The sequence below is a fragment of the Plecotus auritus genome, assembly GCF_963455305.1.
Source record: "Plecotus auritus genome assembly, chromosome: 4".
In the NCBI taxonomy this organism is placed as follows: Eukaryota; Metazoa; Chordata; class Mammalia; order Chiroptera; family Vespertilionidae; genus Plecotus; species Plecotus auritus.
Genome location: NC_137775.1, coordinates 77,960,837 through 77,973,574, shown reverse-complemented (window position 1 = coordinate 77,973,574; position 12,738 = coordinate 77,960,837). Strand labels below are relative to the sequence as shown.

Here is a 12,738-nt window from a genome sequence, read left to right as displayed (position 1 = left end):
TTATTTTCTGTTTTCTCAGGATTAGATTGAGGGTATGCATTTTTGGCAAGAAGACTGCAGGAGTGATGTTCCCTCTGATTGCATCAACATCAGGGGCATATGACATCAGCGTAACTAATTACTTGATCACATGGTTAAGGTGGCATCTGCTGGGTTTCTCCACTGTAGAGTTACTATTTTCTCTTCAAAATGTCTTGGAGGAGATACTTTTAGACTGCATAAATACCCTGCTTGCTAATTGGGCATCCCTTGGAGGACCTTGCCTGCAACTGTTATTAATATGGTGACCTAATGGCTATTTTCTCTTCCCCGTCCTCCTATATTTATTCATTGGAATTCTTCTGTAAGGAAAAGCTGTTCCCTTCCCCCCATTTACTTATTCAGATACTTATATCAGTAGGTACTCATGGGTAGTCTGAATTAAACATTCCATTCTATGTTATAATTCAGTGCTATTGTTTATTTTGTTGCTCAAATTGTTCCAACTTTGGCCTTTGGGAGCTCTTTCCGGTTGGTTCCAGAACCCTTCTGACACGCCCCATCCTCTTTTTGAGCAAGTCCTCTGGGCAGCACGAGATGCTCCAGCTCATGCTGTGTTTTCCCTGCCGTAGTCTTAGAATCAACTTGTTCTCCAAAAAGCCTTGTAAATTCTCTTTAAAAAGAAGTTAGCCATTTCTCACCCCACATACCTTTTCTAATTCTTGACATAATATTTTGGGAATTCCTCTTTTGACCTCCTTCAGATGCAGCCTTAGGAAATGTAGTCTTACCAAGTGGAATCTATTGGTTTCTAATCTTTGGAGAGAAACAAAACACTCGCTTATGACAGAAGGCAGCAAACAGATCTTCAGTTTATCCCTGAAATTGTAGAGGAACAAGTTGGCTCGTCACTGTAAATTAAAACTGTATCTCATGCCATTTGTCATTTCGGGGCATGATACATTTGTCTAACATTTATTGCTAGTTTTTAAAATCTAATGTAATTGTCTCTTTTGGTCATCTCTTATGTAGCCAACATAGATGACTAGAAGATGACATGTAATCTAATAAGTGAAATATCTCACTATATTGTGGTGAGTTGGGGAAATTAATTATTTTAGCAGTTCATTTTTAGTTATTTTGGAGCTAATTTTATAATCATGATGGTGCTAAAAGTGTGCTAAAGATGGTTGTTGATTTGTTTGTTTTAGTAGAGAATCTGATTCATTTCTGGCATTCACAGAAAAATGTTTATTTTAATATGCTATGAGTAACCACTAGAGGGTGGTCATGGGTAACCAATTACTCCACTTGCAATTTATTCAAGATGTTCTGACACTAAAAATTAGCATAAATGAGGGTAGGGGAATACCTGCAGGTGTAATAAAAATAAAACTGGACTGAAAACACTAATATCAACAAAATTCAGTACAAGGAGAAAACTATTATGCAGGACAAATATATGCTTATAAAACATAATTCACCGGGAATATATGATAATTCTGAACCTTTATGTACTCAGAAACATATAATTGAAATGTATCAATATATATGTAAATATTTAAATGTTTATAATAAAAATATTTAGGTATTTAACATTTGTAGGAGTAGGGGATTATATGTTTGTAATCATCCTGATAGCTCTTCAAAACCTTAGTCTTATTACATACAACGTATGTATATATGTGTTTGTGTGTATAATATATTTGTGTATATATATTATAGTTGTGAGTGGTACCTTGAAACATATTTTTAATGATCAAGCTAGATCCTTAAAATTTCATTGTAATAGGAATTTAGTTATAGAAAATACTCACTGTGGATTAAAGTTACCAGATATGGCAATCTAGAAAAGCAAAGTCTGGAAAAATAAAACACAAAAAATTCTGAGGAAAATAAGTAAATAGGATTAAGTGAATCTAGCAGAAGTTGAATAAATTTACATTTAATTTTTACTTCAAAATGTTTGTAAAAGTCCATTTTTATATCTGTGAAGGAGAGGAGGCCTTTTCCTTGGCGACTGGAAGCTCTGGTCAGCGTGCTTCTGTGCAGTCTTTGACTGAGGCTTGGCTGATGTTTTCCGTTGGCTTCCCTTGTTTTCAGTGAGTGAAAGGACCACTGTATTCAAGCTGAGCCAGCTCACTTAGACTAGAGCATCCCACCTCTGGCAGCCAGCACCTGCGATTTTTCTGGCGGAGCCTGCTTTATGTTGGCTCTTTTCCTACTAGTGAGGTAGTGACTAAATTGACCACTTCTTGGGAGTTACTAAATTGTCTTTTAGGCTCTCAGTATGTGATTTCAGTAAATGCATTGTAGGGAATTGTTTGTGGTTTCTGTCTTCAAATTCAGGCAAAGTTTATTTGGAATCTGAATATATTGTCACTGTTATGTCAATGTTGTTACCAGTGAATAAAGAACACTTTTCTAAAACAAGCTTCCCAGGTGAGATACTGAAAGTTCTATCACTGATATGTCCTTTTCTTAATATCAGGGACAGTAGCTGAACAGATAGCCAATTAAAATGACCTACACAACTCTTCCAGCCCATTTCCCCCAGGTTGAATTGTTGAGGCCTCCATGTAAGTAACATGTTGTTACAGTGCTTAGTGATAGGAATCTGCTAAATCTCTTGTCAGTGAAATATAACAGAGTGATAAATATAAGATTAACTTTCAGTCCTCTGGTAGGGACAAGCCAATGACCATACAGTATAAAAAAATATTCTTAACAGTTGACCCTAGTAAATGTTTAGTGAGCAGCTACAGTATGCTAGGCTTTGTGTTCAGCATTGAGGCTACAGACTGGATGGGAGGTGCTAGATATAGGCAATGCAGGGCTTCTTTCCCCAACTCACGTTGCAACTTAGGGTTAGCCCTTGCTTTCTATGTAATAATAGCTGTGCTAGATGATGTCTAAAGCCTGTTCCAGCTCTTAACTCATGATTCTGATAAGGAAGCTAAATTTGCTAAAGCCCCAGATGGAGTTGCCAGTTAAATAAGTGATCGGCCCTACTGGAGTGGCTCGGTTAGTTGAGCATCATGCCATATACTGAAAGGTTGCTGGTTCAATTCCTGGTTAGGGCACATGCCTGGGTTGTGGATTTGATCCCCAATCAGGGAGTGTGTGTAGGGAAGGCAACCAATCGATGTCCCTCTCCCTCTCTCTCTCTAACCATGTCCTTGGGTGAGGATTAAATACATAAACAATGGTGTGTTCTGCATTCTTTTCTCTCCATTTTTCATACTCTCTTTTCTCTGACTTTATTCTCCAGTTCCTGACCAGGTCCCCAACTCGAATATTATAGTGGAGGACTACCCAGTGTGCCTGGTAATTTGAAAGCATTCACAAACACTGTTTAGTGGGTGTGGTTTTTTTTTGTTATTATTATTTCAAATGTGTAACTTCAAATTTGCCATTTTTGTGATTCTAAGATTATGATAAAATAGAAACCAAATAAATGATCTGCAAGTGGTTTGTTAGACTTACCATTTCTTTTGGGAGTAGACAGCTTTCTCTGGTTTTCACTAGAATCGGAATCATTTTGTTTTACTGTGGTTTGCTCTGACTTTCACCTGTCCCTGAAGTAGCTGAGTGACAGTAGGGAAGCAGCCTACAGTTGAAGGCTTGCCTTGGGTAACTGACAGTTGCCTGTGTTTATTTATTTTTCCCATCTATAATATTGTAGCATTTTCTAAAAAAGCAGAAGACTAAGGTTTTAACTCCATCTTTTCCACTGGGATTACATATTCCTAAGTAATTGAAATAACTATTTACTTGACCTCTTGAAACCTTAATTTCCTCATTTATAAAATAGGGATACCTAACTTCTATACCTTACAAGTAGTAAAGGGTCTAAGGATCATCACTTTGTCACTGCTAAGGATCTGTAGAAATGTAAGCTATCAGTATTGGAACATCACTGTTACTTTATTTTTATTGTTAATAACAGTATTGCATTTGCACTAAATTCTGCATTAAGAATTTATAAATGATATTCTTTATTTAATGTCTGACCTAATAGATATAGTTGGAATGATGTAGATCACACAGCCCCCAGTCACGGATGGCCCTCAGACCTTGTTTTCTGAGTCTGCTGGGTACAGTCTTATAGTGTAACAGGGGTCCTCAAACTTTTTAAACAGGGGGCCAGTTCACTGTCCCTCAGACCGTTGGAGGGCCGGACTATAGTTTAAAAAAAAACTATGAACAAATTCCTATGCGCACTGCGGGCCCAGGACAAGTCAGCTGCTAAGCAGGACAGGCAGCGGCACCCGGTGGGGCGGATAAATGTCCTCGGCGGGCCGCATGTGGCCCGCGGGCCGTAGTTTGAGGACCCCTGGATGAAGAAGAGAAAATGACAGCCACTGGCCCACACGCCACTGGTATCCTGAACAGAAAGCTCCCACTTTCCTCTGATGATAGGTTTCTTCATACACGGCTGATGTTTCTTTTGACCTATTGGCTTCACCGAGAGTGGTCTGCTTAATCAATGATCTTATCTAATCACATACGATCATTTTATTTAATACTTTTTCGGTGGGTTTTGGCATTTCACTATTTCCTTTTCATTTCTAACCAAGTGGTTAATCACAATTTAAAAATTTTAGCTAGACCCTGCCTTAGGGGAAATTTGAGAGAAAGAAAATCTGCTCATTCTAGAACTGAAAATGTTCTCCATGAATACAGGGAAGGGGATTAGGATGTGAAGATGGAGAACATATGTCCTGCTCTTTTTGGACAAAACCAAGAGGGAGGAAAATACCCTGTTTTTCTACTCAAGTTCTCCAGCTGGTGCCCGTAAATTAGATTGACAAAAGACGGATTTACAAGAGAAAAACAAACAGATGTGCCTGCTTTCTCACTTTTCTTGAGTTCCATTGGTAACATCGTGCCCTTGAAAATAATTCACTGCTGACTTTGGCAGAAATACAGATGGTGTGTTGCCAACGCCACAGCTGGGATGGCAGGACTAATTTGGGAGGTCACACACTGCCAGTCACCCACCTTCTGACCAGAGCGGATTTGCTGGCATTTCCTGTCACTGAAAGGAGTAGGATGGAGGAGCCAAAATGGGAAGGTTTGCTCTTCTCTTCGTTCCCACATAACTACTTGGAGATGTTCCTTTAAGTTGTGGGTAGGGACACTTAGAAAGTATCTCTCAAAAACATCTCACAGTAAATGCTCCCTCTCTGCAATGTTACAAAAGTTAGCTTGTCTGAAAACTAGAGGACTACTTGTGTTCTTTTTTTTTTTTTTTAATATATTTTATTGATATTTTACAGAGAGGAAGGGAGAGGGATAGAGAGCTAGAAACATCGATGAGAGAGAAACATCGATCAGCTGCCTCCTGCACACCTCCCACTGGAGATGTGCCCGCAACCAAGGTACATGCCCTTGACCGGAATCGAACCCGGGACCCTTCAGTCCGCAGGCCGACGCTCTTTCCACTGAGCCAAACCGGTTTCGGCTACTTGTGTTCTTGATATGCAGATAGTCTGAAAGCTCAGTAAGGTCCAAATTTTAGGCATCTATACACACAGACAGTGGATAAATAAATTGGAAAGGAGAGGAGGTGAAAAAAAAATACTAATTTAGCTTTGTGTCCTTTCCAGAGAGTAGCTTTCTATTACTTTAACAGAATAGCTGACCCAAAAGTTCTTTCAGTGTTTTCTGATGAACATACAGAAATCTTGTATCTATTTAAATTCACGTCAGACCTAAAAGTTTGCACAAAGTGATTGACTATAGCTAATGTTTATGACTTACAAAACAAACAGAAGTTGTTTGTAAAAGATGCTTGCTGGAACTTCTAAATGTTCTTGTTTTCACCGGTGAAATTTAATGTTGGTTTGAAAGTTTGTCTTCTTTTTTGAAAGTTGTTTTTAGGTTGAAATGCCTTTGTTTTCCTGGTTGTAGATTTCTACGGGCAGATAGGTAGTTGTGAAGCCATAAGTTACTGATTATTGAAAATTTCAGCAGTCTTTTTAAAAATAGAGGTGGATAAGCTGATTCTGAAATTTATACGGAAATTCAAGGACATTTAATAGCCCAAACAATTTTGAAAAAGAACAAAGCAGGAGGACTTACAGTCTTAGATTATCTGAATTTGAGATTTAACTCTAAAGACTTTGTAATGAAGATAGTGTGGGCCCTGGCTGCATGGCTCAGTTGGCTGGAGTATGGTCCTGCACACAAAAAGGTTGCAGGTTGATTCCCAGTCAGGCCACACACCCAGGTTGTGGGTTTGATCCCGGTTCAGGGAGCCTGCGGAGGCAACAGATCGATGTTTCTCTCTCATATCGATGTTTCTCTCTCTCTCTCTCTCTCTCTCTCTTTCTTTCTCTCTCTTTCACACACATTCTCTCTCTCCTTTCCTCTAAAATGAAAAAACAAAAAAGACAGTGTGGCACTGACAGAAGGATAGACTTGTAGATCCCTGGTACAATACAGCATCCAAAAACAGACCCACACATTTATGGTCAAATTTGACAAGGGTACCAAAGTGATTTAGTAAGGAAGGGAAAATATCTTCAACACATGGTGTTGGAAACAGTGCTTATCCCATGGGGATAAAGGGTACTAGAGAATAAGCCATCCCAAAATACGCTGCTTTGGCATAGGGATTATTTTGACCTAAAGGCACTTGAGAATGCAGCAGATGCAAGAAAAGCACTTTATCTCCCCTAGCTGCCTAAAATTAAAGTACAAACTTCCCCTTTAAATAAAGAAAATATACATTTTTAAAGATGTGTCTATATCCTGCGGGAGATTAGCCAGCCAGGGGAAGTTGGCTGTGGGAGCACACAGACCACCAGGGGGCAGCTCCTGTGTTGAGCGTCTGCCCCCAGGTGGTCAGTGTGCATCATAGTGACCGGTCGTAATGGTTGCTTAGGCTTTTATATATATACTAGTAGATAATACCAAGAAGATAAATAGACAAGCCATACACTGTGAAAATATCTGTAATACCTATGCAGGCATACCTCACTTTATTGCACTTCATAGATGTTGTGTTTATTACAAATTGAAGGCAAGACCCTTCACCAGCAAAAAAATTAAGAGAGCCTTTACTGCTATGTACTCACTTTATTGCAGTGGTCTGGAACCTGTCTCACATTATCTCCAAGGTATGCTGTATCTGACAAAGGGCTTGAGTCCAGAAACTGTGAAGAATTCTTACAATGGAATAATTAAAAGAAGACAATCCTGTTTTGTTTTTTTTTAAATGGACAAAATATTTGAATAGACACTTAATAAAAAAGGCATATCACTAACCAAGAGAGACCTATGAAAAAGTACTCGGCAGTATTAGTCATAACGGAAATGCAAAAGGAGATATCACTACCCATTTCTTAGGAAAGCATTTTAACTAAAAGAAACACCATATTTTGGGGGGAATTTGGAACTTGCATGCATAGCTGGTGGGGTATACAGCAACTCCAGAAAAACAGTTGGCAGCAATTCCACTCCAAGGTATTTATCCAAGAGAAATCAAAATATATGTCCACAAAATCATCTATCAGAATGTTCATGGCAGCTTTATTGATAATTATCCCCAAACTAGAGTAGCCCAGGTATCCATCAATAGGAAAACTACTCAGCAATAAAAGAAAAAACTCCTAATACATGTAAATCTCAAAAACATAACTAGACATTCTTATTTGTATCATAAGGGATCCAAATGATGTGTGTGATCTGAATGTACATCTGCCCATGAATGCTGAATTTGTTTTAGAAAATATCACTCTCTGCTCTTTGGTTCTCTAGCTGGATTGCTGACACCACTTCTACAATATTGGCTTACTTTTGTCTTTCCTTTCTTTTTCCTCCAACCAGTTTGATAAAGGCTACTCTTACAATATCCGTCACAGCTTCGGAAAGGAAGGCAAGAGGACAGACTATACACCTTTCAGTTGCCTGAAGATTATTCTAAACAATCCGCCAGGCCAAGGGGATTATCATGGTAAGTGCTTCCACTTGACATGCTTGCGAAGTACAGAAACCCAAGAGCTCAGGGGAAATGCTGAAACAGTGTGATGGCGTTTTGCATCACTGACAGGAACCAGTTTACAGCGTATGCTAGTCATCAGTGTCAAGCTAGAGCCCCATTACTCTTCCGTCGGTTTGCCTTGTCACTGAACTAGGTCAGGCAAGAGAACGTCATGCAGCTGCTGGACCGGGCTCTTTTGTTCTCAATTTCCCCCTTGCCTGCTCGTGTCTGTCTGCCTGTCTGTCTGTCTCTCTCTCGTTCTGCAAGTCTCTTAGCAGACTGACAAAAGTTCTTCAGAGCTTTTTGAAAATTGAATGCCTCGAAGTTTAGAATAGTAGATTCACTGATTTTCAGAAGACTATCAAGGAAAAATGTGTTTTGTTCTCATTACTATCATCTGATTAACAAACATAGATTAAGTGAAGAATTGAGCAAGTCACGGTATCAAACATCTATCAATTTGCCTGAGTTGTAGGTTAAAAAATAAAAAATCTGTGTTAAACAATTTTCTATAGATTTCTGAGTTTAAAATCTTTTTCTAAAATAGTTCTCTGAGCATACCTTGAAAAGCTCCCCATTTGTCTGGTATGTCAGAGAATGGTTTAACAGTCCATATTAGTAAATTTTCTAGACTACCAAAGTTCACTGCAATGTATGTGTCAAAAAATATTTTGTTTTAGCATCTTAAATGAAATTCTTTAAAAAGATACACATTTAGGTTATCACAAAGAGAATTTTAAGAAAGATGCTGCATGTGTACAGAGCATTTAAAAATGCTTGTGTGTTCATATTTCATAGATGAAGAGGCAGCAGTGCTGGTAGTGCAGTATACACAGTGAGTGAATCTTACCGCTCGTCACTTAACGTACCTTTTAGAAAGGCATATTCTCAGGCCCCACCTTCAAATATATAAACTCAGATGTATTTACAAGTTCCCTGGATGATTTTTATGTTTTCTGAACTTTGAAAACCATTGGCCAGATACTTCAGTTGAAAAAGCCTCAAGCTTTTCCTAGCTGCCACAACAGGCAGGAGATTTACATGGAGCTTGGCCAAGTAAAACTCCTCCCAGGGATTCTTCTGTCAATTCCTAGATCCTAGCATTTGTTACACATTTCGTTTACTTTTATTAGTTTAAATGCAGGATTTTATATTTCTTACTCCTGATAAATTGTATTTTATTTATTCCAGTCTATTATGTTTGTTTTTAATTTGAACTATCAGTTAAAAATGTAATACTTAGCAAACACTCAATGATTTCATATCATTTATAGGTACATTTATCTGTCCTTTTGTTAAAATTAAGAAACTTCATTTTTTAGAACAGTTTTAGGTTCAGAGCAAAATTGAGCAGAATGTACAAAGAGTTCCCAGATAGCTCTTACCCCGCACTTGCACTGCCTTTCCCGCTATTGGCATCCGCACCAGAGTGCTTTGTTATTTATGAGTTGAGAAGAACGTGTAATCGGCTGTTGTTGGATGTAGTTGTTTTATAGATGGCAATGATATCCAGTTAATTGATTGATGGTTTTGTTGAGTGCAACTATATTGTTGCTTATTTTCTGCCTGCTGGATCTGCCCATTTTTGATGGAGGGGTGTTGAAATCTTTAATGCAGAATTCATCTAAATCTCTTTGTGGTTCAGTTTTTGCCTCATCTTTTTATGCTCTGTTGTTAGGTGCATATACCTTAAGGATTGCTGTGTCTTCTTGGCGTATTTGCCCCTTTTATCATTATGTAACATCCCAGATAAATTTCCTTGCTCAGAAGTCTGCGCTGTCTGAAACCAGTATAGCTTCTCTTGCTTTTTTAAAATTTTTGTTAGTATGGTACGTCTTTCTCTATTCCTTTACTTTTAATCTGCATGTGTCTTCATATTTAAAATATCTTTTTATTTTTTATAGAGAAAGGAAGGGAGAGGGAGAGAGATAGAAACATCATATACCCTGCCAGGGAATCCAACCAGCAACCTGTTGGTGCATGGGAGGATGCTCAGTCCACTGAGCCACGCCGGCCAGGCTGTGTCTTCATATTTATATAATTGGGTCTTGTTTTTTGATCCACTCCGACAGTCTCTGTTTTTGACTGGTGCATTTAGATGATTGACGTTTAATTATTGATATAATTGGATTAACATCCACAATATTTGTTACTGTTTTCTATTTGTTACCCCTTATTGTTTGTCTCTATTTTTGTCCTTCACACTTATTCTGCCTTTTTAATGAGCATTTTACATTTTACCCTTTTTCTTACTTTACATATTCATTATGCTTTCTTTATATTCCTTTTTTTTTTTTTTTTTTTTTTTTAGTGACTTTACTTTTTAAAGAGTTTTCATTATACATTTCTACTAATCCAACTCTCCTTTCAAATTACACTACATCATATCATGGGTAGTGCAAGTACCTTTTAATACTGAAATATTTCTAATTCCCTTGTATCATTCTGTCATTTATTTAATTTATACATAAATACACACACACAGGTACGTAAGCATATATAATTGAATATTGGTTCCTATTATTTTGAACAAACTTATCTATTAGATCAATTAAGAATAAGAAAAATGGCCCTGGCCGGGAGGCTCAATTGATTCAAGGGTCATCCCCGTACACCAAAAAAGGTTGCGGGTTCAATTTCTGGTCAGGGCACATACCTAGTCTGTGGGCTCGATCCCTGGTTGGGGTACATATGGGAGGCAACTGATACATGTTCCTCTCTCATATTGATGTTTCTCTCTCCCCCACTTCCTCTTTCTATAAAATCAATACAACAAACATCTCCTCGAGTGAGGATTTAAAAAAAAAAAAGAAAAATAAACATTTTAATTTTATTTTTCCTTACCATTGTTTGATGTTCTTTTCTTTATATAATTCTGTTTCAGACCTTTGCCATTTTCTTTCTCTTTGAAGAACTTCCTTTAATATTTCTTGCAATGTAGGTCTATTGGCAACAAATTACCTCAATTTTTGTTTCTCTGAGAAAATCTATTTCTCCTCTTTTGAATGATAATGTACCAGGGTACAGGAATCTAAGTTTGTGGGAGTTTTTCTCTCAACACTTCTCTACTCTCTTCTTGTTTGCATGCTTTCTGAGAATAAGTTAGTTGTATTGTTATCTTTGCTCCTTTATAGCTAAGGTGTTTATTTTCTCTGGCTTTTTTCAATATTTTTTTCTTTATTTTGATTTTTTGAATTATGGACATGATTATGTATAGATGTATCTTTTTGGCATTTATTCCTTTTGGTGTTCTCTGAGCTTCCTGGATCTGTGATTTGGTGTCTGTCATTAATTTGAGGGAAATTCTCTGTCATTATTGCTTCAAATGTTGCTGCTATTCCTTTCTCTCTTCTCCTTCTGGTTTTGCATTAGTTGTATGTTACATTTTTCATAGTTGTCCCACAGTTCTTGGATATTCAATTCTTATTTTGAGTTTTGTGGGTTTTTTTAGTCTTTTTTCTCTTTTTTCAGTTTTGGAAGTTTTATTTCCATATCTTCAAATTCAGAGAGTCTTTCCTCAGCCATGTCTATTAATAAGCCCATCAAAGGCATTCTTCATTTCCATTAGTGGTTTTGATCTCTTTTGATTCTTCTTAGAATATCCCTTTTTGCTCATATTACACATCTCTTCTTGCATGTTATCTACTTTCACCTTTAGAGCCTTTAGCATATTAATCATTGTTGTTTTAAATTCCCTAATAATTCCAACATCCCTGCCATATTTGACTCTAGTTTTTATGCTTGTTCTAGCTTCTCCAATCTGTATTTTTTGCCTTTTCATATGATTTTTAATTATTTGTTAAAAGGTAGACATGACATACTGGGTGAAAAGAACTCCAGTAAAGAGGCCTTTAGTAATGAGGTGGTATTATGGAATGGGGAGAGTGATCTATAGTCCTGTGATTAGGTCTTAGTCTTTTAGTGAGCCATGAACTTCAACAGTGATTCTCACCTCCCCCCCGCCCCCCGTAGCTGGGCAGTATGGCTGGAGGTTGTTGGAATTGGGTATTTCCCTCCCCCAGGTATGTTAGGCTTTGTTCAAGTCCCCAGCATTTTAGGCTCTGATAAAACAGTGTTTCCTGCGGGCAGGCCTTGTTAAGAAGAACAGATAGCTCTTTCAAAATGGTTACTTTTCCTCTCCCACTGCTAGGAGGATGTGGGGATTCTCTCTCTTATTCACTGTGAAGATCTGGTAGAGCTCCTGGATGTTAAACTTACAAAAGTGTGGGCTTCCCCCATGAGTGGGTCTCCTCGGAGTTTTTAACTCTTAGAATTGACCACATGGAGACTTGAGCAATCTGTCCAAGTTCAGTTTTCCTACCCCAGTGTTTAGTTCCCACAGGGATTTCTGCTCTGGTAAGTTGAGATTCTCTGTGTCTCCTTCTCTCTCCAGTTTTGGGGACAGTGATTTGCCCTGTGACTTCACTTCTCAAATGGATTCAAGAACAGCTGCTGATTTTTCAGTTCAGCTTTTTACTTATTTGGATGGAGAGGCAACTTCTAAGCTCCTTACATGCTAGACTGGAAACCAGAAGTCTCTGTCCTTTTATTTTTTTGCTACTTGCAAAGCTAACTAGTCCCCTAGATTTACATTATTTCATTAAGCGGCACTGCCTGGAAGGATTGTTCAACCAGTTATGAATCTATGTAGGTGTAACTGTATTCTGGGTGATGTTTATCCATCTCTTCCACAAAAGCTTTGTCATACACTTAGCTGAAGTCAGTGCTGGTTGTTTAGGAATTCAATTCTTCTTCAGTTATCTTGTTAG

At 37.9% G+C, this 12,738-nt stretch overlaps 1 protein-coding gene across 2 annotated transcripts in view; it reads left to right on the top strand.

The window, feature by feature from the left end:
* Positions 1-12,738, top strand: part of PRIM2 (DNA primase subunit 2) — a 369,636-nt gene that overhangs the window by 255,332 nt on the left and 101,566 nt on the right. For both annotated transcript variants that reach the window (XM_080663471.1, XM_080663470.1), the window contains exon 11: positions 7,816-7,942. In XM_080663471.1, coding sequence (XP_080519597.1) covers positions 7,816-7,942 — 127 coding nt within the window. The remainder of the gene's footprint in view (positions 1-7,815; positions 7,943-12,738) is intronic.